The 25607-nt window shown below is 52.2% G+C and overlaps 1 protein-coding gene across 1 annotated transcript; it reads left to right on the top strand.

The window, feature by feature from the left end:
* Positions 1–1434: 1434 nt before the first annotated feature.
* On the top strand, positions 1435–24806 carry TFAP2E (transcription factor AP-2 epsilon). The gene is made up of 7 exons (XM_033227152.1): positions 1435–2299; positions 2622–3104; positions 3666–3717; positions 17545–17767; positions 19108–19226; positions 19799–19940; positions 23899–24806. The coding sequence occupies exons 1-7, from the start codon at positions 2273–2275 to the stop codon at positions 24179–24181; spliced, it is 1329 nt and encodes a 442-aa protein (XP_033083043.1). The 5' UTR covers positions 1435–2272; the 3' UTR covers positions 24182–24806.
* Positions 24807–25607: the final 801 nt, after the last annotated feature.

Here is a 25607-nt window from a genome sequence, read left to right as displayed (position 1 = left end):
AAGTAGATTGGGGAAACCCAAGGAAGCCACAGACAGGCAGCACATCCCATCACTCTGGCCTTCCCAAGCTGCTGGAGAGAGCAGGGGCATCCCTGCAGCTGGTCACAGGCATCATCTCCTTTGCTGCTCCTAGACTTCTCCCAAAGGAGTCAGTCCACCAACTTCTATTCACGTACTGACACCTGTCCTGGAGCTTGACTTCTGATGCCATGTGGTTGGGGCTGAGAGAGGGAGGAAGAGGGTGTTGCCACAGACTCCCTCATATATAGATACACACACAAACACACTCCTGATCTCTGACCAATCTTGGGCAGGAAAGTTGCAGAGCTTCCCAATTCTGCTTCATCCACCACCCTTGCTGGCGGTTCCAGACTTCGGAAAGTTCTTAATGATGAATCCTTGGCTTCTAGCCTCCTTCTTTCCCCATTGCTCACCAGGCTGAGATCATCCAGCCCTGAGCTTTGCACCTGCCATGCGCCTTCTGGGATACCCACTTAGAACCATACATTCCATGAGTTAATGGTGTCACTATCACCGCTTCTTCTATATCAATAATTTTACCTTAATCTTCTCATTTACTACTTCACAAAAAGGGACCTTAAAAAAACTAGTCTTCTCTGCCTTCCCCTGCTTTTTTATTGGTGTTGTCAAAGTTGCAGAAACTGAGATCACAGAGGAAACGGGACGCAGCTAGGGTCACACAGTCAGCCAGAGTCGGGACTAAATCCAAGCCCTGGAGTCTGAGGCAGTAGAGAATAGTGATTCTGAGCAGAGAGGGGCCAAGGGCAGATTACCCTAGCTCTGCCACTTAGCTGCTTGACCTTGGGCAAGCCATTTAACCTCTCCATGCCTCACCCCTCCCCTGAAAATGGGGATGATATGGGTATCTCTTTCCTAGAGCTGCTGTGAGTGTTAAATAACCCGATATTCATGAAGCACTTTGCACAGAGGCTGGCACATTCTGTAATAAGTCTGCTGTGATTATTTCTACTTTGCCCTGGTCTGCACATCTTCTTGCTTTTAGAAACATCGTCCTTCTGCTTCTTAATTCCTGTTCTCCTTAGCATTCCTCTCATTTGTCCATCTTTAATCCCTGTCTCTACTTCTCAGGAGGGAAGGGTTGGGTTTGGGGAGAAAGAAAGAGTGAGTGACTATAAAGACTGGAACTTGCTTGACAGCCAGGGAGTGCCTGCCATGGTAACACACAAACATGTAGCCTGTGCATGTTAGCGTAACAATCACATGGCATCCATGCTAGTCAGTTACACACAGTCACTCATCAGTCTCTGGGTATCTCATGCCCACACTCAATCGGCCCAGGTCCCCTGGGGCTTCAGAAATATCTTGGCCCCTGGTCAGGTAGAGCTAATACCCAAATCCATCCCAGGTAAGTCTCTCTCTGTCTGGCCAGCTTGTGTCTCCAAATCCCTCAGAGCCTGGTTTGGCTTTGGAAGTTTTCAGCCTAGGAAGCCTGAGTGAAGTGGGCGCCTTGGAGGGATTTTGATCCAGAACCATTCAGGAGAGACTGTGGTAGACCCCCTACACACACACACACTGGCACACCTGTGCACATGAGCAGATAGGCTTGAGTCTGCAGCTCACAAACTTATTCCACGTTCCCGATTGCCCACCTCATCCAAAGTCTCTTGAGGTGCTTAGAGAAAGGATTGATACCGATTTTACCGAGGAAGCTGAGGTCAGCGAAGGATAGTGCTTTGCTTAAAGGCAAGGATGCGATAGAGCCGAACAAATGTAGGGCCCTTGCGTCCCAGCCTCGAATCTTTCTGTTTCACTGCAGCTGCGAGCCCAGAAGGCGGCTCAGATCAACGTGGGCTGAACTCACACCCTCCACTCACCCTACCCGATCCCGCCAAAGCCATTGCCTCCCCTTTGGCGGCCGCTGGGGAAAAGGGAGAGAACTGCCATAGCTTGTCTCTTTAATGCGCGCCCCCGGAGGCCCGGCGCGCCCCCGCCACTATAACTGGAGTGCATGGAGCAGGCTACGCTCAGAGGAGGAAGGGCGGGCGCTGGGCACCCGTTGACCGACTTTTCCAAGTGCGATCAGTGCCCGTCCGTCCTGCCTCCATGGACCCGCACGGGAACGGCCACCGCTGAGGACCCTACGCACACTAGGATCCCGGCTGGGTCGCACCCGGCTACCGCACGGTGACCCCCGCCGGCTGTGTCGGCTCCCCGCGCCTCTGCCCGCAGTGTTCGCCGTCGGGCTAGGGCTCCGCTGCCGCCACGCCTCGCGCCCCGCACTCACCACCCCATGCTGGTGCACACCTACTCTGCCATGGTGAGTAGTCTCGGGCCCAGGACATACTCGGCCGGGGGATCGGGGCGCCTGAGTGCTGGACTTTCCAACCCTCCTACCCCGCGCCAACGAAATCTCAGAGGGAGGAGGCCGCAGGGACTCCGCCAGCTGAGAACGCTATGCGCAAGTGACCGCTGTCCCCAGCCTGAGGCTCCTGCGCTCGCGGGTGGCTGGGAAATAAACCTCCGGCCCTAGGAAGCGGGAGGGACGGCGGCTGGACCCACCCGAGCTGAGGAGGAACCTTCTGGGCTGGGGTCCTTTCAGGTGCCAGTGGATCACCTAACTCACACCTCTCCTTCCTCAGGAGCGCCCCGATGCGCTGGGCGCAGCGGCCGGCGGGGCCCGCCTGTCGTCTCTGCCCCAGGCGGCCTACGGGCCGGCGCCCCCGCTCTGCCACACGCCAGCCGCCGCAGCTGCCGCCGACTTCCAGCCGCCCTACTTCCCGCCGCCCTACCCGCAGCCACCGCTGCCCTACGGTCAGGCGCCCGACGCCGCCACAGCCTTTCCCCACCTGGCAGGGGACCCGTATGGCGGCCTGGCGCCCCTGGCGCAGCCGCAGCCTCCTCAGGCCGCTTGGGCAGCGCCCCGCGCAGCCGCCCGCGCCCACGAGGAGCCACCCGGCCTGCTGGCACCGCCCGCCCGCGCCCTGGGCCTTGACCCGCGCCGTGACTACGCCGCCGCTGTGCCCCGGCTCCTGCACAGCCTGGCCGACGGCGCGCACGGCCTGGCAGACGCACCGCTCGGCCTTCCGGGGCTGGCGGCGGCCCCCGGTCTGGAGGACCTGCAGGTGAGACCTGAGGGGTCCGGGATCGGTCGGGACTGGCCGCGGTGGTTTACTACCATGGCTGGAGGCAGAAGGTGACAAATGCAGGAACCCGACTTTTCTCCCAGCTCGCCACATCTCACTGGTGACTCCGAGGATGCGTCCCACCTCCTGGGTTAGACGTTGCCTGGCCATCTTTGCCTGGCCAGACGTTGTCTGGCACTGAGTCCGCCAGCAGTGCCTGGGTGGCAGCAACCCTCGGCAGGGACCGAATCACTTCTTTTCTCCCCGCTGGGCCGTTGAGCCACGTATGGCATCCATGGGGTAGCCTGCACCTGGGGCCAAGAGAGACATAGTAGTTACCGGTCTAAGGTTCAAAATGTCCTTTTTGCACTGCATGGTGAGATACCCAGGGCTCCAGCTCGGTGCCTAGACATGGCGATTCCTGGGCCTGCCCGTCGTCGCCCCAAGCGAAGGTGGTGCGGGTTGGGAGGAGAAAACAGGGACCTGGGGTGGCAGGGGCTTGGGAAGCCATGGGCGCCTAGGGCTTTATGCGCCCTCACCGCCACCCTCTGCTATTTGCAGGTGACAGATGAGCTGGGAATGAGCCTCCTAGACCAGTCCGTGATCAAGAAAGGTAAGGAATGGTGTGTATCTGTCAGGGCAGAGCCCAGCGAGATGGTGCAGGCCCTGGGTGCACAGATCCATTTTCTTCACCAGCCATGCCTCCTATGTGTCGCCAGGCTGGGTGTCTACCAGGCAGTCTTCCCCGGCCCAGCCAGCGGTTAGGCAGAGGTGCTGGCTTGGTGAGTCTGCCCAGCACCCTGTGGCCTGGGGTGGGCCTGAGCTGGTCAGCCTTCACTGGGCTGCAGCACTGGGAGCCTGGCCTCTCCCTGCCGAGGGGGGGGCACTCTTGTAGATCTGGAGTTGATGTGCAGAACAAGTTAAACCACTTCCCTGTTTCCCTAAAAGGTGGGAATGGAAGTGCTGTTCCCACGGAGCTGGGGAAATGATTTTCACTTTACAGAGCCTTAGCATTTCGGAGCCTGGCAGGCACTTTCTTCCCCTTCCTTCTCCTTCCTTCCCGGCAGGGCCTTGGAGGCCTCTGGGGGAATTTTCTTTCTGTGGGAGTCTCTTGCAGCATTTAGACTTAGGGGAGCTGGTGTGTGAATACTGTGTGTTAGAGTGTATGCACCTGAGTCAGGGCCTACCTGCTCCTGGGTGTCTGTGTCTATGTGAGTTCAGGGTCCTGTGCGTGTCTGAAACGTTCCCTTCATGGGTGTCCTAGTATTTCTTGGAGTGTGTGTCTGTTTCTGTGAATGTGTTTGTGAGGTGTGTCTCTGTGTGCTGGTGTGCATTTCTCTGCATGTGGGGGTCTCAATGTGTACAGTATCTCTGTTGTGTCCTGCACTTTGTTCTTTGGTATCTGAGGATTTCCAAGCATGCGAGGGCCCTCTCTGTGTATATACAGGAGTATTTGTGTGACTCCTGGCATTAGTAAAATCCAGGGACACCCACCTTTTCTGGCCTGAGGACCAAGTTCTGGCCATGCCAGGGGAAGGTGAGAGACAGACAAAAAGAGAGAGACAGCCAGAAAGGAGCAGAGACTCAGAGGGACCCAGGCATTGGGTAGCAGCCTCCTTACCTTTGGGGCAGGTAGGGGAAAGAATTCAGAGATGCACATGAGCCTGCGGTGCCCCAGGCAGGCACTGCTCCCACAGGATTTGGCTCGAGTTGTTTTTAAAACGAGTAAATTCAAGCCTGGGCTCTATTTGCCCTCCACTTGTTCTCAGGGGAGGCCAGGGTGGAAGTGGTGGTGGCAGGGCTGGGGCTGGACTTCCAGGAGCTGGGGCTGAGTTACCAGGAGTTGGGGGTTGGCCAGATGGCCTGGAGTGTGTAGGGAGAAAGATGAGGCAACAGGGCAGGAAGTTGGGGAGGGTGGTGGAATTGGGGCTGTGTCCTGTGTCTCTTGGAACTGGGGACTTGGGAAAGACACTAGGAAGCGGGCTGCAGCGCCCCTCTACTGGTGGGGCTTGGTTGGCTTACTGGACAGCGCCTTTCTTGACCCCTGAAGAAAGAGAGCCGTCTGCAGTGGGCAAAAGCCTGCCTGGACTTCCTGGCCACCAGAAATATGAGCATGGTGGTGGTCCCCAGTTCCCTACTCACACCTGGGCTCAAGAGACTGGGAGTCTAGGTTCACTGACTCCCTGAGAAAGGCTAAGACCCTGCATTTTAGAAAGGGGCTTGGGGATCTCTGCCCTGCGCAAGGGTAGAAGGATCAGCTGGTGCTCTGAGCACTTTAACCTGGAACCCAGTCCAAAGCCGAGACAGGAGACTGGATGTGAGGCCTTCCCAGAGCTGGTTTCTCTCAAACAAGACTCCTAGATCCTGGGGGTGCGCCGAAATCCTCCAAAGCAGTGCAAAGAACACAAGGAGAGTGCGAACATCCCGGGTGCGGCGCGCTGGCTCCCTGGAGCGGGACCGGGCGGGGCCGCTCGGACTAGCGTGCCCAACCGCGGGACCCCAGCACCAGCGGGACCCCAGCACCAGCGGGACCCCAGCGCCAGCGGGACCCCAGCGCCAGCGGGCGTGTGGCAGAGTGGAGCGAGTGGAGCGCCGGAGACCTGAGCGGAGACTGCGCCCTGGACGCCTCAGCCTAGACGTCGAGTTACAGCCCGCGGCGCTGCAGCAAAGGGGAAGGCGCAGCAGCCCGGCACAGCTGGATCCGGAGGTCGTGACCCAGGGGGAAGCGTGGGCGGGCGACCTAGGGCAGGCGGCGAGGCCCGTGGGCTCCTTGCTCCCTGGAGCTGCCCCTCCCCACACCCCCGCTCGGCGCCCCCGGCAGTTTTCACCTTGGCCCTCCGCGGTCACTGCGGGACTCGGAGTCGCCGCCAGCCCCGTGGGGAGTGAATTAGCGCCCTCCTTCGTCCTCTGCCCTTCCGACAGCACGCGGAACCCCTGTCCTGTCCCACAGACCTTCGGCGTCCGCCGAGTGCGGTACTGGAGCCTGCCCCGCCAGGGCCCTGGAATCAGAGAAAGTCGCTCTTTGGCCACCAGAAGCATCGGATCCCTGCAGTCCCTCTAGCCTGGGCGGGAGGGGCGGCTGCGTCGCTGAAGGTTGGGGTCCTTGGTGCTAAAGGGAGGCAGCTGCAGCCTCAGCCCCACCCCAGAAGCGGCCTTCACATCCCGGCAGTGGGGGTTCTCGGGCTTCGACTTGGCCAGTGCCGCCTGGAGCACGCAGGGCCCAGACCTGTGTTGCAAAAGCTTCGCTGACTGCGGGCGAGTGTCCGGGAGGGGCGGCCAGGCGAAGCCCCGGCTTCTTACCACACACTTCCGGGTCGCCCACCAGTTGCACCCGCGATATTGGGCAGGAGATGGCAGGACTGAGGCCGACCCTAGGCGAATAAGAGAGCCCTCCATTTCCTGCCCACATATGTCACCTCCAGTTTTGCAACTTATCCCAGAGACACAGAAAGCAAGCAGGACTGGTGGGGAAACGGAGCTTAACGAGAATATTTTCCAGCCGAGAAGGGCAGTGAGCAGGGGCTGTACGGGACGCGGAAAGGGCTCAGAGGAGGCACGGTGAGTGCCCGAGGTTGGGTGAATGCCTAGAGGAGAGATAGTTGAACCGGGCTCAGGAGGTGCTTAGTGGGTGTTTGTTGAATTAATGAGTGATGGATTGTGAAGTCTGAGTGCACTGAAAGAGGGGGTGTGTAAAAAGGGCTACTTTCATCACACAGGACACTGCGTGTGCAAATGCCCTCCCTGTGGAAAAGCCAGACAGGTTAAAACGGTTACAAACAAATTAGCCGGGCAAGGTGGTGCACGCCTATAGTCCCAGCTACTCGGGAGGCTGAGCCAGGAGAATCGCTTGAACCCGGGAGGCGGAGATTGCAGTGAGCCAAGATCGCGCCACTGCACTCCAGCCTGGCGACAGAGCGAGATTCCGTCTCCAAAAAAAAAAAAAAAAAAAAGTTACAAACCATGTGTGGGTTTCAGGCTATACAATCAGAGCTGGAGGGGAGTGGTCAAGGATGAGAACTGAGATGGATCCCTCATTCCCTCTGCAGGAGAGTGGATGGTTACCTACTTGAGGGTGGGGAATCCCTCTCCTCAGGCTCAGCTGTCCAATCTCAGGGGATCTCTAGGACAGGAGCTGATGTAAACAGTAGCCCTCTTCCCTGCTGTCTTTGGCCCTGGAGAAGGAGGAGGAAGCTGGGGAGGGTCTCCACTTCCCAGAGAATCTCTAAGCAGCCAGGACATGGGTGAGATGAGTGAGATACTGACCTCTGGGACAGAATTTGAGAGGATGCCAAAAAACTCAGTAATCAAGATAAATAGGCCTGGGCGCCATGGCTCACACCTGTAATCCCAGTACTTTCGGAGGCCGGATCACTTGAGGTCAAGAGTTCGAGACCAGCCTAGCCAACATGGTGAAACCCTGTCTCTACTAAAAATACAAAAATTAGCCCAGTGTGGTGGCGCTCGCCTGTAATCCCAGCTACTCAAGAGGCTGAGGCAGGAGAATTGCTTGACTCAGGAGGCAGAGGTTGCAGTGAGCCAAGATCATGCCACTGCACTCCAGCCTGGGCAACAGAGTGAGACTATCTCAGAAAAAAAAAAAAAAAAAAAAGGCTGGGCAGCACGGTGGCTCACACCCTGTTGTAATCCCAGCACTTTGGGAGGCCGAGGCGGGTGGATCACCTGAGGTCTGGAGTTCAAGACCAGCCTGGCCAATATGGTGAAACCCCGTCTCTACTAAAAATACAAAAATTAGCTGGGTAGGGTGGCAGGCACCTATAATCCCAGCTACTCCGGAGGCTGAGGCAGGAGAATCACTTGAACCCAAGGGGTGGAGGCTGCAGTGAGCCAAGATCACGCCATTGCACTCCAGCCTGGACAACAAGAGCAAAACTCTGTCTCAAAAAAATATATTTTTATTTATTTATTCTTTTTGAGACACAGTTTTACTTTCTCTCCCAGGTTGGGGTGGAGCACCACGATCTCAGCTCACTGCAACCTCTGCCTCCCAGATTCTTGTACCTCAGCCTCCCAAATAGCTGGGATTACAAGTACCCGCCACCACACCCAGCTAATTTTTTTATTTTTAGTAGAGGCGGGGTTTCATCATATTGGCCAGGCTGGTCTCGAACTCCTGACCTCAAGTGACCTGCTCGCTTCAGCCTCCCAAAGTGCTGGGATTACAGGCATGAGCCACCACACTTGGCCTTTTTAAATGAAAATAGTGCAAAAATCCATGATAAACAAAATATCAAAACTTTACAGAATCTGAACTTGCACTTCCACAACCCTTTCTCACTTGCCTCCCAGGCTACTTACTCTCTGCCCCAGAAAGCAACTTTAAAAATGTGCAGATAGAGTTTGGACTTTACCTGAAAACGGTGGGAGCTATGGACAACCTTGGAGCATGGGAGTGAAGGATAGAAATTATATTTAAAAGAAACCCTGGGCCGGGCCCAGTGGCTTATGCCTGTAATCCCAGCACTTTGGGAGGCCAAGGCAGGTGGATCACCTGAGGTCAGGAGTTTGAGACCAGCCTGACCAACATGGTGAAATCCCGTCTCTACTAAAAGTACAAAAAAATTAGCCAGGCGTGGTGGTGCACACACACCTGTAGTCCCAGCTACTCAGGAGGCTCAGACAGGAAAATCGCTTGAACCCAGGAGGCAGAGGTTGCAGTGAGCCAAGATCGCGCCATTGCACTCCAGCCTGTGCAACAAGAGCAAAACTCCGTCTTAAAAAAAAAGAAAGAAACCCTCCGGCAGTTGATGAGAAGGAAACTTAGTCAGCAGGTCCCAGCAGGGGAGATGAGGAAACTCTAGGGAGGACATTTGCACATGTTGCGCCCCAGTGTAGGCTGGGGAGCAGGTCACTACCCCTCCCGTCTACCTTCCTCTTGCTCCAACCCCTTCAAGCTTTGGACCAGTGGTACCCTAAGTGTAGTGTAAGCAACCACATGCATCAGGACCCCCAGGAGATGGTTGTTAAAAATGCAAATTTCTTGGGCACCACGCCACATTGATTGCATGAGAACCCTGGAGTATGGCCCTGGAACTTGCATTTTTTAACTGATTTATTGAGGTAAAATTTACATACCTAAAATTTACACATTGTAAGAATTTAATTTGATGATTTTTAGTAAATGTAGAGTTGTGTAACCATTACCACAATTCATTTTGAGGCATTTCTGTCATTCCCAGAAGTTCCCATTTGTAGCTAATCCCCATTCTCACCCCAAGCCTTAGGCCACTACTGATCTGCTTTCTGTCCGTCAATTTGCATATTCTGGACATGTTCTATAAATAGAATATATAAATATGCAGACTTTTGCATCAAGCTCCTTTTGCTTAGCATAATGTTTTTGAGGCTCGCCCCAAACATTATACTAAGTAAAAGAAGCAGCAATAAAAAGAAACAAACTATTATCAGCAGCTTGTTTCTTTTTCTTGCTGCGTAGTATGCCATTGTATGGGTGTAACATACTTTGTTTATCCGTTGGTCAGTTGATGGGTACTTGGGCTGTTTCCACTTTTTAGCTATCTTGAATAATGTTGCTGTGAACATTCACATACATGCCTTAGTGTAGACATATATTTTGAGTGCTTTTGAGTAAATTCCTAGGAGTGGAATTGCTGGATTATATGGTCGGTTTAGGTTTAATTTTTAAGAAACTGTCAAGCTGTTTTCTAAAGTGCTGTATTATTTTGCATTCTCACCAGCAATGTGTGAGGGTTCCACTTTTCCACATCCTACACTCAGAATTGTCTTTTTTTTTTTTTTTTTTTTTTTGAGATGGAGTTTCACTGCCCAGGCTGGAGTGCAATGATGCGATCTCAGCTCACCGCAACCTCCGCCTCCTGGGTTCAAGTGATTCTCCTGCCTCAGCCTCCCGAGTAGCTGGGATTACAGGCATGCACCACCACACCCGGCTAATTTTGTATTTTTAGTAGAGAGGGGGTTTCTCCATGTTGGTCAGGCTGGTCCTGAACTCCTGACCTCAGGTGATCCACCCACCTTGGCCTCCCAAAATGCTGGGATTACAGGCATGAAGCACCGCGCCTGGCCTTTTTTGTTTATTTATTGTTTTGAGACAGAGTGTCGCTCTGTCACCCAGGCTGGAGTGCCGTGGCACAATCTTGGCTCACTGTAACTTCTGCCTCATGGGTTCAAGTGATTCTCCTGCCTCAGTCTCCCCAGCAGCTAGGATTACAGGCACGCACCACCACACCCGGCTAATTTTTGTGAACTCCTGACCTCATGATCCATCCACCTCGGTCTCCCAAAGTGCTGGGATTACAGGCATGAACCACTGTGCCTGGCCCCTGTCTTTTTTATTATAACCATCAAGTAGTATCTCAGTATAGTTTTAATTTGCATTTTCCTAATGACTAATAATGTTAAGAACTTTTTCATGTACTTATTAACCGTTCATCTCTCATTTTTAGTGAAATGTCTATTTACATATTTGGACCATTTTCTCTTTAGGTTGCTATCTTATTGTTGAGTTATAAGAATTCTTTACATATTCTGAATACAGTCCTTTATCAGATAGATGATTTGAAAACATTTTCTTTCAGTTTGTGGCTTATCTTTTTCTCCTCTATTTTTAAAATTTTAATTTTTTTTTTTTTTACATATTTAAAAATTATCTTTTTTTTATTTTTTTCATAGAAACAGGGTCCTGCTACGTTGCCCAGGCTGGTCTCGAAGTCCTGGCTCAAGTGATCTTCCTGCCTTGGCCTCTCTAAGTGCTGAGGTTACAAGTGTGAGCAACTGCTCATAACCTCTTTTTTTTTTTTAATTAAAAATTTTTTTAGAGATAAGTCTCACTATGTTGTCCAAGCTGGAGTTTGTTGGCTATTTACAGGTAAGATCATAGCACACTGCAACCTCGAACTCCTGAACGCAAGTGGTCCCCCTGCCAGAGCCTCTCAAGTAACTGGGACTACATCTTCATGCTACCACACCATGCTATTTTCTTTTTTTTTTTTTTTTGAGACGGAGTCTTGCTGTGTCGCCCAGGCTGGAGTGCCGTGGCGCGATCTCGGCTCACTGCAAGCTCCTCCTCCAGGGTTCACGCCATTCTCCTGCCTCAGCCTCCAAGTAGCTGGGACTACAGGCACCGCCACCTCGCCCGGCTAGTTTTTTGTATTTTTAGTAGAGACGGGGTTTCACCGTGTTAGCCAGGATGGTCTCGATCTCCTGACCTCGTGATCCGCCCGCCTCGGCCTCCCAAAGTGCTGGGATTACAGACGTCAGCCACCGCGCCCGGCTTATTTTCTTAATACTATCTTTTGAGGTGCAAACGTTTTAGACTTTGATGAAGTCCAATTTATCATCATTTTCCTTCCTTCCTTCCTTCTTTCTTTTTCCTTCTTTCCTTCCTCCCCCCTTCCCCCCTTCCCCCCTTCCTTCCTTCCTTCCTTCCTTCCTCCTTCCTTCCTTCCTCCTTCCCTCCTTCCTCCTTCCTCCTTCCCTCCTTCCCTCCTTCCCTCCTTCCCTCCTTCCTCCTTCCCTCCTTCCTTCCTTCCTTCCTTCCTTCCTTCCTTCCTTCCTCTCTTTCTTTCCCACTCTCGCTCTGTTGCCCAGGCTGGAGTGCAGTGGTGCTGTCTTGGCTCACTGCAACCTCCACCTCCCGGGTTCAAGGGATTCTCCTGCCTCAGCCTCCAGAGTAGCTGAGATTACATGTGAGCGCCACCATGCTGGGCTAATTTTTGTATTTTTAGTAGAAACGGGGTTTCACCATGTTGGCCAAGCTGCTCTCAAAACTCCCGACTTCAGGTGATCTGCCCGCCTCGACCTCCCAAAGTGCTGGGATTCCAGGAATCAGACACCATGCCCGGCCTATCATTTTCTTTTTTTTTTTTTTTTTTGAGACGGAGTCTCGCGCTGTCACCCAGGCTGGAGTGCTGTGGCCGGATCTCAGCTCACTGCAAGCTCCGCCTCCCGGGTTCACGCCATTCTCCTGCCTCAGCCTCCCGAGTAGCTGGGACTACAGGCTTGAGCCACCGCGCCCGGCCTCATTTTCTTTTATGGGCCTTGCTTTTGGTGTTGTATCTAGGAACTCTTTTCCCAACCTGAGGTCGTGAAGATTTTTCTCCTGTTTTCTGTTGTTGTTGTTGTTTGTATTTTTAGTAGAGATGGGGTTTTGCCATGTTAGCCAGACTGGTCTCGAACTCCTGACCTCAAATGATCTGCCCGCCTTGCCTCCCAAAGTGCTGGGATTACAGGTGTGAGCCATGACACCTGTCTCCTATGTTTTTTCTAGAAAAAACTTGCAATTTTAACAAGCCTTCTGGGAGAGTCTGTTGCACACTTCCCTAGGTTCTGAAGTCAGACCATATCTACAACCTGTGGACAGAGTGCCTTGTCTGACAGGTTGAATAACTGGGAGCTCTTGTGTCTGCAGGAGTGTGTGTGTGTGTCTGTGTGTGTGTTAATGGCTTCTGCATATGTGACCAGCAGGACACCATTAGATCACTTCAGCTTCAGGAGTCACCACAGGGAATCCTGTCCTGTGTGTGTCGGAGACAAACTTTAGTGTCTCCGCTTTGCCTTCTGTGCTAGTTTAATTCCTGCCTCCATCACTGCCCCTTCCCTGACCCATCTGCTTCCCGAACTGTGGGTTCCATTCCTCTTGCCACTTAAAAGGGAAGAGGCTCTGAGAAAAAAAGGGACAGGTAGGGGAAGCAGCAAGGTCTGTCACTCATATACACAAACACATGAGCAATGTCATGTCTGCCCTTATATCTAGCAGTACCTATGTTTGCATAAATCTGGCATCAACAGGAGAAAGCACTTGCAAATATCCATATGCAGGCTACCACATCCCTCCACACTCCAGCTCATCCTCATTGCTGTATTTATCACAAGGGCATACAGTTTTTGTATAGTCACCCTTTTTTATTTTTATTTTTTTGAGATGGAGTTTCGCTCTGTCATCCAGGCTGGAGTGCAGTGGCGCAATCATAGCTCACTGCTGCCTCAAACCGGGCTCAATTATTCTGTGGCCTCAGCCTCCCGAGCAGCTGGGACTATGGGCACATGCCACCCTGCCTGGCTAACTTAAAAAATAATTTTTTTGTAGAGATGAGGTCTCACTATGTTGCCCAGGCTTGTCTCGAACTTCTGGGCTCAAGTGATCCTCCTGCCTCAGTTTCCCAAAGTGTTGGGATTACAGGTGTGAGTTACCATGCTCAGCCAGCTGAGGCCCTAGGTTTTAATAGAAGTTGGATGGAGAAGGCTGCTCATCCTGTTTCTCCAACCCCTACGTCTGGTGAGGGGTGATGGGAGGGAAGACAGTTACTTTGCCCTTCTTTTTATTTTTAATTTATCAATTTGTAAGTTTTTGGTTTTGTTTTTGTTTTTGAGACAGGGTCTCACTGTGTCACCCAGGCTGGTGTGGTCGGCTCACTGCAACCTCTGCCTCTTGGGCTCAAGCAATCCTCCTACCTCAGCCTCTACAGTAGTTGGGACTGCGGGTGTGTGCAACCATGCCTGGCTAATTTTTGTATTTTTTGTAGAGACAAGGTCTTACTGTATTGCCCAGGCTGGTCTCGAACTCCTGGGCTCAAGCAAACCTCACCCTCCCAAAGTGCTGGGATTACAGGTGTGAGCCACTGTGCCTGGCCCAATTTGTAGTTTTATTTGTTTAAAGTCAAGCTCTAGGTATAATTTTTTAATACATGCAGTATAGTTCAGTTTGGGTTCCCAGGGCCCTTGCATCATTAGTTTATTTCATATTCACTTATGGCCACCTGTGCCAAGACTCTGCCCTCGACACACTCATACTTGGTAGAGAAGACAGCCGTGGAAACAGACCAGGAAGGTTCAGTGCAGTAAGGCCAGGGATGGGGGTGAGAGGGAGCTGGGGGGCAGGAGAGGGAAGCTCTGCACAGGGAATGATGCCTAAACTCAGTAGAGTGGAGAAGGACCCCTGAGAACCAAAGGAGCACTGTGGGGCTCAAAGAGCTCACAGCCTGGGAGTCACCACATCCCAGGAGGCACTTCACACTTGTTCCATTTGGCCTGTGCTGGGTTTTTAAATCTTTGAATCATTGCCGATGCTTAAAAATCCAGAGAGTTCACATAAAAATCCAGAATCCTAGTTTCACAAACCAGCAAAACAAAACAAAAACACAAACAAACCAGGAGCTCTGTGTCCTACTTGGCAGGACTTCGCATAAGGTGCCCCTCCAGCCTGCCAACCTCCCCCACAGCCCACTTACTATGTTACCTGTTGAGCCTCTCCTCCCTTGAAGCCTGGAGCTGTGCTGTCCACCAAGGTGGCCACTAGCTACGTGTAGCTCTTGAGCACCCAAAATGTGACTAGTCTGAATTGAGATACGCTTAAGCATAAAATGTCCATTGAATTTTGAAAACTAATTTCAAACAATGTAAAATATCTCACTAATAATTTTAAAAATATTGATTACATGTTGAAATGATTCTATTTTTTATGTATTGGGATAAACAAAATATACTAAAATGTTACATATTATTTACTATTATATTGATTAAAACTAACCTCACAAGTTTCTTTTTACTGTTTAAAAATGTGGGCCAGGGCCGGGCGCGGTGGCTCAAGCCTGTAATCCCAGCACTTTGGGAGGCCGAGACGGGCGGATCACGAGGTCAGGAGATCGAGACCATCCTGGCTAACAGGGTGAAACCCCGTCTCTACTAAAAAAAAAAAAAAAATACAAAAAATTAGCCGGGCGAGATGGCGGGCGCCTGTAGTCCCAGCTCCTCGGGAGGCTGAGGCGAGAGAATGGCCTAAACCCGGGAGGCGGAGCTTGCAGTGAGCTGAGATCCGGCCACTGCACTCCAGCCTGGGCGACAGAGCAAGACTCCGTCTCAAAAAAAAAAAATAAATAAAATAAAATAAAATAAAAAATAAAAAATAAAAATGTGGGCCAGGCCTGGTGGCTCACCCCTTTAATTCCAGCACTTTGGGAGGCCAAGGCAGGCAGGCAGATAGCTTGAGTCTAGGAGTTCAAGACCAATCTGGGCGACATGGTGAAACCCCATCTCTATGAAACCCACAAAAATTACCCAGGCATGGTGGCACGCACCTGTAGTCCCAGCAACTTGGAAGGTTAAGGTGGGAGGATCGCTTGAGCCTGGGAGGTGGTGGTTGCAGTGAACTGTGATTGTACCACTGTACTCCAGCCTGGGCAACAGAGCAAGACCCTGTCTCAAAAAAAAAAAAAAAAAAAATGGTGGACACTAGGAAATGTAAATGTATACATGTGGCTCACATTATATTTCCCTTGGTCACTTGGGTCTAGAGCCCAATGGACAAATGGGGACTCAGCAAGAGGGGCAGGCAGAGCCAGAACACAAGGGAGGGTGAAGGAGGCCATTGTAACGTGATGGTTAAAGCTGTGAACTTTGGAGTCAGTGCTGAGAGTTCAAGGTTCATTTCTGCTCCTTACTTGCTGTCCCACTTTAACGTCTTTGAACTTTCAGCACGTGGCCCTCATTGACAGGTGACATTTTGTCCAGCTCTAGAGCTGGGATTTGAGTCTCAGGGAACTGACCGGGCTCTAATGAGTTCTAGGATGGGTTTTCAGCTGCAGAATGATGCATCCAGACGGAAAGATCCCTCTGGACTGGAGCAGGGAGACCAGAGCAAGGTCTGTGGAGAAATTCACATGGGAAGTGAACCTGTGTCTGTGTGCATGCAGAGCAGTGGCCACATCCAAGGCATATAAAGAAATGAAAGTCATAGGATGGGCAGGGGTGGGAGAAAAAAAAAAAAGAAAGCTGTAGGATCTAGTGATGGACGGGATGTAGTGATGGACGGGATGTGGTGATGGATGGGATGATGTGGTTGGGGAGAGCGTTGCAGAGGGTATCACAGAGGTTTCTGGCTGGGCTGCTGGGTTGGGGTGAGGAGGTTTATCCAGAGAGGGAGAGATGTGACGTTCTGCCAGGCTTGGGATCAGGCTAGCCTTTCCTACTTTTGTATTCCTCAGGCCTGGCACCATTCTTGGCATGCAAGTGCTCAGCCAATATTGCCAAGAGGCTGCAAGGCTAAGAGCACCACCTTTGAGACTGCAGTCTTGGGTTTGCTACTGGTTCTCCGTCTACCAGCTGTGTGATCTCAGGCATATTACCTCACCTCTCTGAACATCAGTCTCCTCATCTGTAAAATGGGAATAGTGATAAGTGTAGCCCCTTGTGGGTTGTTCCAAGGACTGAGTGGGTTTATCTATGGGACCTCACAGCAGTGAGTGCTCAGTAGCTGTTAGTCCCAGATTCCACACTCGAGCCTCACTCCTGATGCACACACGAGGCCTTGTCTACCAAGGCTCTCACCTCCTTAAAGGAAGAGAGGGCCAAAGGATTCTGCTAAAGAAGCAAGTGCTTCAATATTCTCCCTTCCCCCGAGGCTAAGCAGGAGGATGGAGGTTAGACTGCAGGAAGAACTTCCTTTCTCTTATAGCCAAGAATGTCTAAGTGAATTTTAGAAAATCAACTTCTGGCCAGGCGTGGTGGCTCATGCCTGTAATCCCAGCACTTTGGGAGGCCAAGGTAGGTGGATCACGAGGTCAGGAGTTTGAGACCAGCCTGGCCAATATGGTGAAACCCCATCACTACTTAAAATACAGAAATTAGCCAGGCGTGGTGATGGGCACCTATAGTCCCAGCTACTCGGGAGGCTAAGGCAGAAGAATCATTTGAACCCAGGAGGCGGAGGTTGCAGCAGCGAGCTGAGATTACACCACTGCACTCCAGCCTGGTGACAGCTAGACTCCATCTCAAAAAAAAAAAAAAAAAAAAAAAAAGAAAAAATTAACTTCTCAAATTCCCTTCTCTGGTCTTCAGACAATTAGCAGATAATTAGGGAGTGTTTGGGGAGGGGGTATAGCCTATCTCCTGGTCTCCTTTAGCATTCGCAGAGTGACTTGGCAGGAAGAGAGGGCCAGGGCTGAAGGCATTCATAGCGCAATAACCTCCCTGTCCCAGGGATGTGGAGCCCACAGTCTCCAGGCCCCTCATTGATGTAGGGGTGGGGTGGGAGGGTGGGGAGGAAAGACGTGGGAATCACGGGTGGGAAGAGGGGATCTGGGGACTCCCTGTGATTGCCCAGCCCTAGGGCCCTAGGGGTCCTGCCTCCAGCTCACACTCATATCCTTACATCCAAGTCCCTCTCTGATGGCATCTGCTAAAACACCAAGATTCTGCTGGAGCTGTTTGAGTTTAAGATAGGACCAGCCTGGTTCAGTGAGGGGGACACAGATTCAAGAGCCAGACAGCTCGGAGTTCAGTCTCTGAGTTCACATCCATCAGTTGAGGGAACTTGTGCGAGTCACTTTCATCTCACCGTGCCTCAGTTTCTCCCTTCATAAAGCAAAGATACCAGACCCTCCCTCGAGTGGGGCTGTGTGCGGTGGTCTCTGGCTCAGCGTTTCCCTCTCCCTGCTCTTCTCCACAGTGCCCATCCCCTCCAAAGCTAGCAGCCTCTCAGCCCTCTCCTTGGCCAAAGACAGCCTGGTGGGCGGCATCACGAATCCTGGTGAGGTCTTCTGCTCTGTGCCCGGCCGGCTTTCACTGCTCAGCTCAACATCCAAGTACAAGGTGACGGTGGGGGAGGTGCAGCGGCGACTCTCGCCTCCTGAGTGCCTCAACGCCTCCCTCCTGGGGGGTGTCCTCCGCAGGTAGGAAGGCCAGCCCACGATTCCCCACCTGGCTGGATCTCTGGCCTCTTCAGGCCTTCTCAGGCCATCAGAGAGGAGGCCAGTCTCACCTAGCCCCCCTGCCTCAGTCTCCCTGGGAGGGGAGGCCCTGGGGACTCTGGATTGTGCATGCTGTGGGGGCCGGCCCAGGTCCCTGGTGGCCATCACGTGTCTGTGGGTCTGGGGTGGGGAAGTGGACAGAGAAAGAAGCCTGGGCACAGAGAAAGGATGGAGAACTCATCCACACTGGTCAGGACAAGACTGGGTCTGAGAAAGAGAGAGGGCTATCCTCAACCCCCTTCCAGGAAATGAACCCCAGGACCCAAGGCCCATTCTGTGTGGCAGCATAGGCCCTGTGTGTTTTGGGGTGTGGAGCATGGTAGTCCATGGTTCGTCTTCCTAGACCTGTGTCTCTTTCTCTCTGTGCATGTCCTTGTGCCTGGGAAGGGTATTTCTGCTTCAGGGCCATGAGCTTGGATGAGTCTGAGGATGGTGTGGACATGTGTGTGTGTGCATGTGCCTATAGTAGCGGATGGCCAGGAGCATGTGTTTCCATGAGTGTGAGTATCCTGTGTTTCTTCTAGTGGGATGTGTGGCCTAGAGTGTGTCCTGCTGTGTGTGTGTGTGTGCGTATGATTGCCTGTGCATCTGGAGCTAGTCACATGGATGTGTGGCCATCTGGTGTGTGGGAGTGGCATTTGTGCAGTCATAGGGGATATCTCCTCACTCGTAGCATCTTGGAGGATCTCTGTGAGTCCCTGAGTGTCTGTACATGTGTTCCTGGGACCCTGACTTGGTGTGATCTTGTGTCTCTGTGTCCCTAGGTGTCTGAGTCTGTGTCTCTCCATATGTCTGTCCCTATTGGTTCTATGTGTCTCTATTCTTTCACGTGTGTGTGTTTGTGAGTCCCCAGGTGGCTGTGTGTGTACCTGTGTCTCCCTATGTGTCTCTCTTTCTGTATGTCACTGCGCGTCTCTACATATAGGTCTGTGTATCCCTGGGTAGCTGTGTGTGGGCTATCTGGTGTGCGAAGGACCCCAGGATGCCGCACCCTGGCCGCCCCTGCTGTTGAGAGGACTAGAGTGAACTGAGGGGCTCCTGGAGCTGGGTGCTGGCCCCCTGCCTCTGTCTTGGCTGCAAAACCACGGCGATTAGGAAGAGGTTGCGCCCTTGCTGAAAGAGACCCCAGAGCATCCCCAGGACCAGACCCAAACCTCAACAGGGGCTGGTGGAGGCAACAAGGCCCTTTGGCGGTCACTTGGCCTGCAAGCGTTTCTCGTGTCTTCATAGTTGTGTGTCTGTCTCTCTCTGCGCATGCCAAGGGCCAAGTCCAAAAATGGGGGCCGGCGTTTGCGGGAACGGTTAGAGAAGATTGGACTCAACCTGCCAGCTGGCCGCCGCAAGGCTGCCACTGTGACGCTGCTGACTTCGCTAGTGGAAGGTGAGTGAGGCCTGAAGGTGGCCATGGGAGTGGCTGCGAGGGCCAGTGAGTTGTCTGGTGTGACTGTCTCTAAGGCAGGAGGGTGTGTTGAGTGGTGTGTGTATCCGTGTAAGTGTTGCAGTATCTGTGTGCATGCTCTCTGTCATGTGGAAGGCTTGTTTGTGATTTCTGCGTGTAGTCTTTGTACATGTGTGCATGCATGTGCAATGGAGACCTTGCAGTGTGTGTGTATGTGTGTGTGGGTGTGGATGTGTGGGTGTGAGTGTGTCAGTGGGGAGTAGCCAGTGTTTGGATGTGGTAAAGTGATGAAGGGGGTCACAGCCCCTGGAGATTGGTGCCTCTGGAATACATGGTGGGCCCAGATCCCATCTCTGAGCTCAGAGCCCAACCCTAATGGCCCCAAGGGAGGGCAATGGAATTGGGGCTGGAGCTGGGCTGGGAAGGAAAGTCAGAGGGGGCATCTACAGAGGCAGGATGGAGCAGGATCCCCCTGGCCAGGGGGTCAGAGGTTCAAAGCTGTGTTCCAGGCGCAGAGGTACACCTGGCAGTAGTGACAGCTCCCCTCCCCCCAGGAGAGGCCGTGCACCTGGCCCGAGACTTCGGTTACGTCTGTGAGACCGAGTTCCCAGCCAAGGCAGCCGCCGAGTACCTGTGCCGACAGCATGCTGACCCGGGGGAGCTGCACAGCCGCAAGAGCATGCTGCTGGCCGCCAAGTGAGTGAGGGCACCACGCACAGGCACACATGGCTGCCATGCACAGACAGACATGTATGGGCACAATGGACACCACTGTGTACACGGGCAGTGGGCACACACATGTATGTGCGCGCCACTGTGTACATCAGCAGTGAGCACATACATACATGCGTGCCACTCTGTACATGAGCACTGAGCACACACACGTACCTGTGCGTCGCTGTGTACGAGCAGTGAGCACACACACATACCTGCGTGCCGCTGTGTACATGAGCACTGAGCACACACACGTACCTGCGCGCCACTGTGTACATGAGCAGTGAGCACACACACGTACGTGCAGCCCATGTGGCACCACACATGGGCACCTAGGCTCCCTGCTTAGGCTATCCTGGGCACATGTGTGCATGCCACATGGGCACACTTGGGCGCCACATATGGGTATATTTGTGCATCATGGTTATCATACTCAGGCATACATGAACACTCCTCACAAGCTCCTGGAGCACACATGGACACTACATGTGAACATATCTGGGTTCCATGCATCAAGAACAGTGGTGTCACATACTGGCTCACACAGGCTCACGCATGGGTCCTGCAGTCACATACACTCCCAGGACACCACCAGCTGCAGTCCCCATTGCAGGTGTGAGGCTCCCTCTTCTGGCCTTGCCCATCGACCCTCTGCTCCAGTGATGTCCATCAGGCCACCAAGTTACGCCTGACTGCTCTGCAATTCCCTTTGTGCCTCCCTCACCACCGTTCACATGCTGCCTCCTCTACTCAGGTCTTCATCTCACTCCCGGACCTTCACCCGAGAGTCTCCCTGGTCCCAACCGCCCTGCACATGTATCTGCCCCCCCGCACAAGAATCTTCAACGGTTCCCGCTGCATTGATTTTCAAACTAGGTCTGCGAGGGCACCTCAGGGCCTGTTTAACAAACTAGTATTCCATTTAGTTTTGTTGTTTTTTTATTTTTTAGACAGAGTCTCGCTCTGTCGCCCAGGCTGGAGTGCAGTAGCCGGATCTCAGCTCACTGCAAGCTCTGCCTCCCAGGTTTACGGCATTCGCCTGCCTCAGCCTCTCGAGTAGCTGGGACTACAGGCGCCCGCCACCTCGCCCGGCTGGTTTTTTGTATTTTTTAGTAGAGACGGGGTTTCACCGTGTTAGCCAGGATGGTCTCGATCTCCTGACCTCGTGATCCGCCCGCCTCGGCCTCCCAAAGTGCTGGGATTCCAGGCGTGAGCCACCGCGCCCGGCCTGTTTTTGTTGTTTGAGATGCAGTTTTGCTCTTGTTTCCCAGGCTGGAGCGCAATGGTGCGATCTCAGCTCACTGCAACCTCCGCCTCCTGGGTTCAAGCAATTCTCCTGCCTCAGCCTCCTCAGTAGCTGGGATCACAGGCGCCCGCCACCAGGACCAGCTAACTTTTTGTATTTTAAGTAGAGACAGGGTTTCACCATGTTGGCCAGGCTGGTTTCAAACTCCTGGCCTAAGGTGATCCACCCGCCTTGGCCTCCCAAAGTTCTGGAATTACAGGCGTGAACCACCACGCTCGGCCCCAAGATTTAGTTTTTCAGGCTAGGCAAGGTGGCTCACGTCTGTAATCCCAGCACTTTGAGAGGCTGAAGCTGGTGGATCGCTTGAGCCCAGGAATTGGAGACTAGCCTGGGCAACATGGTGAAACCTGGTCTCTACTAAAAATACAACAATTAGCCAGGTGTGGTGGTGCACTCCTGTAGTCCTAGCTACTTGGGAGGCTGAGATGGGAGGATCACCTGAGCCTGGAAGCTCAAGACTGCAGTAAGCCATGATTGCATCGGTGCACTCTAGCCTGGGTGACATAGTGAGACACCGTCTCAGAAAAAAAGGGGGAAAGATTTAGTTATTCCAAAAGGGTTCTTATCTTAGTCTATTTGGACTGCTATAACAAAATACCATAAACTGGGTGCTTATAAACAACAGAAATTTTTATTTATTTATTTATTTATTGAGACAGAATCTTGTTCTGTTGCCCAGGCTGGAGTGCAGTGGTGCAATCTCGGCCCACTGCAACTTCCGGCTCCTGGGTTCAAGCAATTCTCCTGCCTCAGCCTCTGAGTAGCTGGGATTACAGGTGCCTACTGCCACATCTGGTTAATTTTTGTATTTTTAGTAAAGGTTTCACCATGTTGGCCAGACTGGTCTCGAACTCCTGACCTCAGGTGATCCACTTTCCTCGGGCTCCCTGAGTGCTTGGATTATAGGTGTGAGCCACTGCGTCCAGCCAGCAAGAGAAATTTATTTTTCGTAGTGCTTGAGGCCGGGAAATTCAAGGTCAAGGCAGATTCCGTGTCGGGTAAGGGCCTGCTTTCTGGCTCATAGACAGCACCTTGCTGTGTGGCCTCACATTGTAGAAGGGAGAATGGGATTCTCTCTGACTTCTTTTATAATAAGGGCATTAATCCCATTCACGACGGCTCTACCTCCATGACCTAATCACCTCCCAAAGGCCTCACCTCCTTATACTATCACCTAGGGGGGTAGGAGTTCAACATATGAATTCTGGGGAACGTAAGCATTCACACCTTGGCAGTCTCACTGCAAGAAAAGACAGAGAGAGGAGGGGGATAGAGAAAGAGAGAAAGAAAGATAGGCTGGGTGCAGTGGTTTATACCTGTAATCCCAGCACTTTGGGAAGCTGAGGTGATCAGATTGCTTGAGCCCAGGAGTTCAAGGCCAGCCTGGGCAACTTGGCGAAACCCCATCTGTACTAAAAAAATTAGCCAGGAGTGATTGTGCGTACCTGTAGTTCCAGCTACTCGGGAGGCTGAGGTTGAGACTGCAGTGAGCTGGGATCGTGCCACTGCACGCCAGCCTGGGTGACAGAGCAAGACCTTGTCTCAAAAAAGTTAAAAAAATACAAAGAAAAGAGAGAGAGAAATCTGAGAACTACCAATTGGTAGTCTAAAGTTCAAACTCTTTTGAGGGCCCCACAGTCTGGCCCACACAAACTCCACCCACTCCTGGCAACCCTGTCCTCACATCCTTGGGTTTGCCTGTTTCCAGCTTAGAACATCCAGTCCTCCCACCTACCACAGTCCTTCAAACTGACAAGTCCACTGTCCTGCCTTTGAGGCTTTCCTCAAGTCCCCAAGGCAGAAGAGGAAGCACAGACTCCTGGGACTGCCAAATGGAGACATCTCTGAGTCTGCTCATACTGTGACTGGAGAAACACCTAGGGTGGGGCTCACGTGCTCACTAATCAGCTCACTCATCAAGCACTTCGTGGGCCTCAGTCCTGTCTAAGATACTGGCTGGCTTTCATGGTGACACAAAAATGATGAGTGATCCTCTTGCCCGAGCCATACACAGGATGCACAAAGGAATGAATAATGAATGGCTGCAAACTAGAGCTAGGTTCAAATCCCAGCTTGGTCACCTTGACAGGTCATCCAACCTGTCTGAAACCAGTTTTCTTGTCCATATGATGGGGATAATAATAGTATAGACTTGTTTGTGAAGATTAAGTAAGATGATACAGACAGTGTGCTTGGCACGGCATCCAGGCTTCAATTATATTCACTGCTAGTTATTATTTCTGGCAGATTCTGGATTGTTTCCTAATAGCTTCAAAGACAAAGTTCTGTGAAGCACTGGGTGTTTGGGGTGGGAGAGGGAATCAAGGAAAGTTTCCTATATAAGGTAGTAAGTAGCTGAGCTGCACTTTGAATATGGGCCGGACATCCAAAAAAGAAAGATTATAGGGTAATCGGCATGTGTTGTTTATTAGCTGTGTGATACTGGGCTAGTCACATGACTTCTCTGAACCTTAGTTACCTTTTCTGTGAAAAACAGTATGTTCATCATTTTGCAGACTGTTGGGAGAGTCAGCAATAGTGTAGCTAATGTCTGTAAAATGCCTAGCATGTAGTAGGTCCTTCTCTGGGCTCAGACTTTTGTCCTCCAACCTCTGGCCCTCCTTCTCCCACCAGGCAGATCTGCAAGGAGTTTGCAGACTTGATGGCTCAGGACCGCTCACCGCTGGGCAACAGCCGCCCAGCACTCATCCTGGAGCCCGGAGTGCAGAGCTGCTTGACACACTTTAGCCTCATCACCCATGGCTTCGGTGGGCCTGCCATCTGTGCTGCCCTCACTGCCTTCCAGAACTACTTGTTGGAGTCACTCAAGGGGCTGGACAAGATGTTTCTAAGCAGTGCGGGCAGTGGACACGGTGAAACCAAGGCTTCGGAGAAAGATGCCAAGCATCGGAAATAACTGCTTCTCCCACCCCATCCCTAAGGGGCTCCCAGGCCCTGAAACAGGCACTTAGCTCCTGGGCGTGGGATTAGAGTCAGGCCAGAAAGAGAACATTCATCCAGAGATCCCAGAGTTGGGGATCTGGCTTGGAGTAAGGGAGGGTGGCCTCTCTGTGGTGGTGTGTTGCTAAGTTAAGGGCCCAGGTATTTGTCTCATGTGTGCAATTTTCTGACCTTTGATGGTTGAGAAGGGTTTGAACAGAAAATGACATGAAAAGGTCTGGCTCATGGGGCAGAGCCCTTTCCATTAGGGTGCCTGGGTGGCCGTGGGTGCTTCTAGAGGCCAAAGCCTTTGTGTTTTTCACTGGTGGCACGAGGGAAATTGATAAATCAGAGGTGCTACTGAGGAGTTGGTGCCCCTCATTCCAGAATCTCCTACCCCCAGAAAAGGGGTGCTGGAAGGAAGAGACCCCAGTGGACTCTTTGTACCCTTCCTACTCTTGGAAAGAAGTGGGCAGGAGGGGTCCTCAAGGAACAAAGAAGATAAAGCACAAATTGCAGAACTTGAATCCAGGCTGCTCATCACAGTCCTGTTGCTGTCTGTCCTATTTATTTATGTTGTAATTAAATTTGAAATTTTAAAATGTCCAGTGCAACTTATTTATCCCAGTGAGTTGGGGTTCATTTCACTGTTTTCTGGCCATGCACTGATACGGCCAGCTGGACCAGAAGGGAGAGGGTGTTTTTGCTCACAGAGGGCTGTGGGTGGGTTGGGAGGGAAGAAAGGTGTGTCAGGTGCCCTGTGGTTGTCACTGGGATCTTGTATTTGTGGTTCTTTTGCCCCTGCAGTTAATGTACCTCCCCATCTCCCCATCTCTCATTCTCTTAATAAAACCTTTCATTGGATATGAAGCCCTCCCTGTCCTTCTTTAGCCCAAGCCTGGATTTTCCTCCAAAGAGGGCAATGTCACTGGGGAGAGGCAGCGCCTGGGAATTGGGCAGAGGGTAGGGTGGGAAGGGGCCCCTAAGGGGATGGAGGGGACTGGGGGCCCCTCTGTGTGAGAGGAGGTACAGATGTTGGTCTATCCGACATGTCAATGTGGCTGTTAGTTGCTGTGTGTGTGTGTGTGTCAAGTGAATACTGTATGTGTATTCCTGTGACTTGGTGGGCTGGTGGGTGCATCTGTCAGTTTGGCTATTGGGTGTACAGATTTGTTACCAGGCCCGTTGGTGGTGATATGTGTCAGTGGGAATGCTGGTGACTGTGTGTGTCTGTCAGGCCAACGCTCATCCAACTCTCGTTTTGAGGATTTCACTCTTCAATCATCTTTTCTGTCCTGTATTGTCAGTGTCTCCCTCTCTCTACGGAATCATTACTGGATCACCCCCCAGAGTACAAATGTTCTAGGATCTCTTACCTTACAAAACATAAATCCTTTCTCCAT

This window comes from Trachypithecus francoisi, unplaced genomic scaffold (genome assembly GCF_009764315.1).
Source record: "Trachypithecus francoisi isolate TF-2019V2 unplaced genomic scaffold, Tfra_2.0 Lachesis_group12, whole genome shotgun sequence".
NCBI lineage: Eukaryota > Metazoa > Chordata > Mammalia > Primates > Cercopithecidae > Trachypithecus > Trachypithecus francoisi.
The sequence above is the reverse complement of the archived record's forward strand: the minus strand, read 5'-3'. Positions and strand labels throughout refer to the sequence as shown.

Bases quoted from the DNA above. Each gene is read 5' to 3' on its own strand.
- TFAP2E (XM_033227152.1), top strand. From the start codon at position 2,273: ATGCTGGTGCACACCTACTCTGCCATG. The intron at 2,300-2,621 runs GTGAGTAGTCTC...CTCCTTCCTCAG, and splicing joins TGCACACCTACTCTGCCATG to GAGCGCCCCGATGCGCTGGG. The intron at 3,105-3,665 runs GTGAGACCTGAG...TGCTATTTGCAG, and splicing joins CCGGTCTGGAGGACCTGCAG to GTGACAGATGAGCTGGGAAT.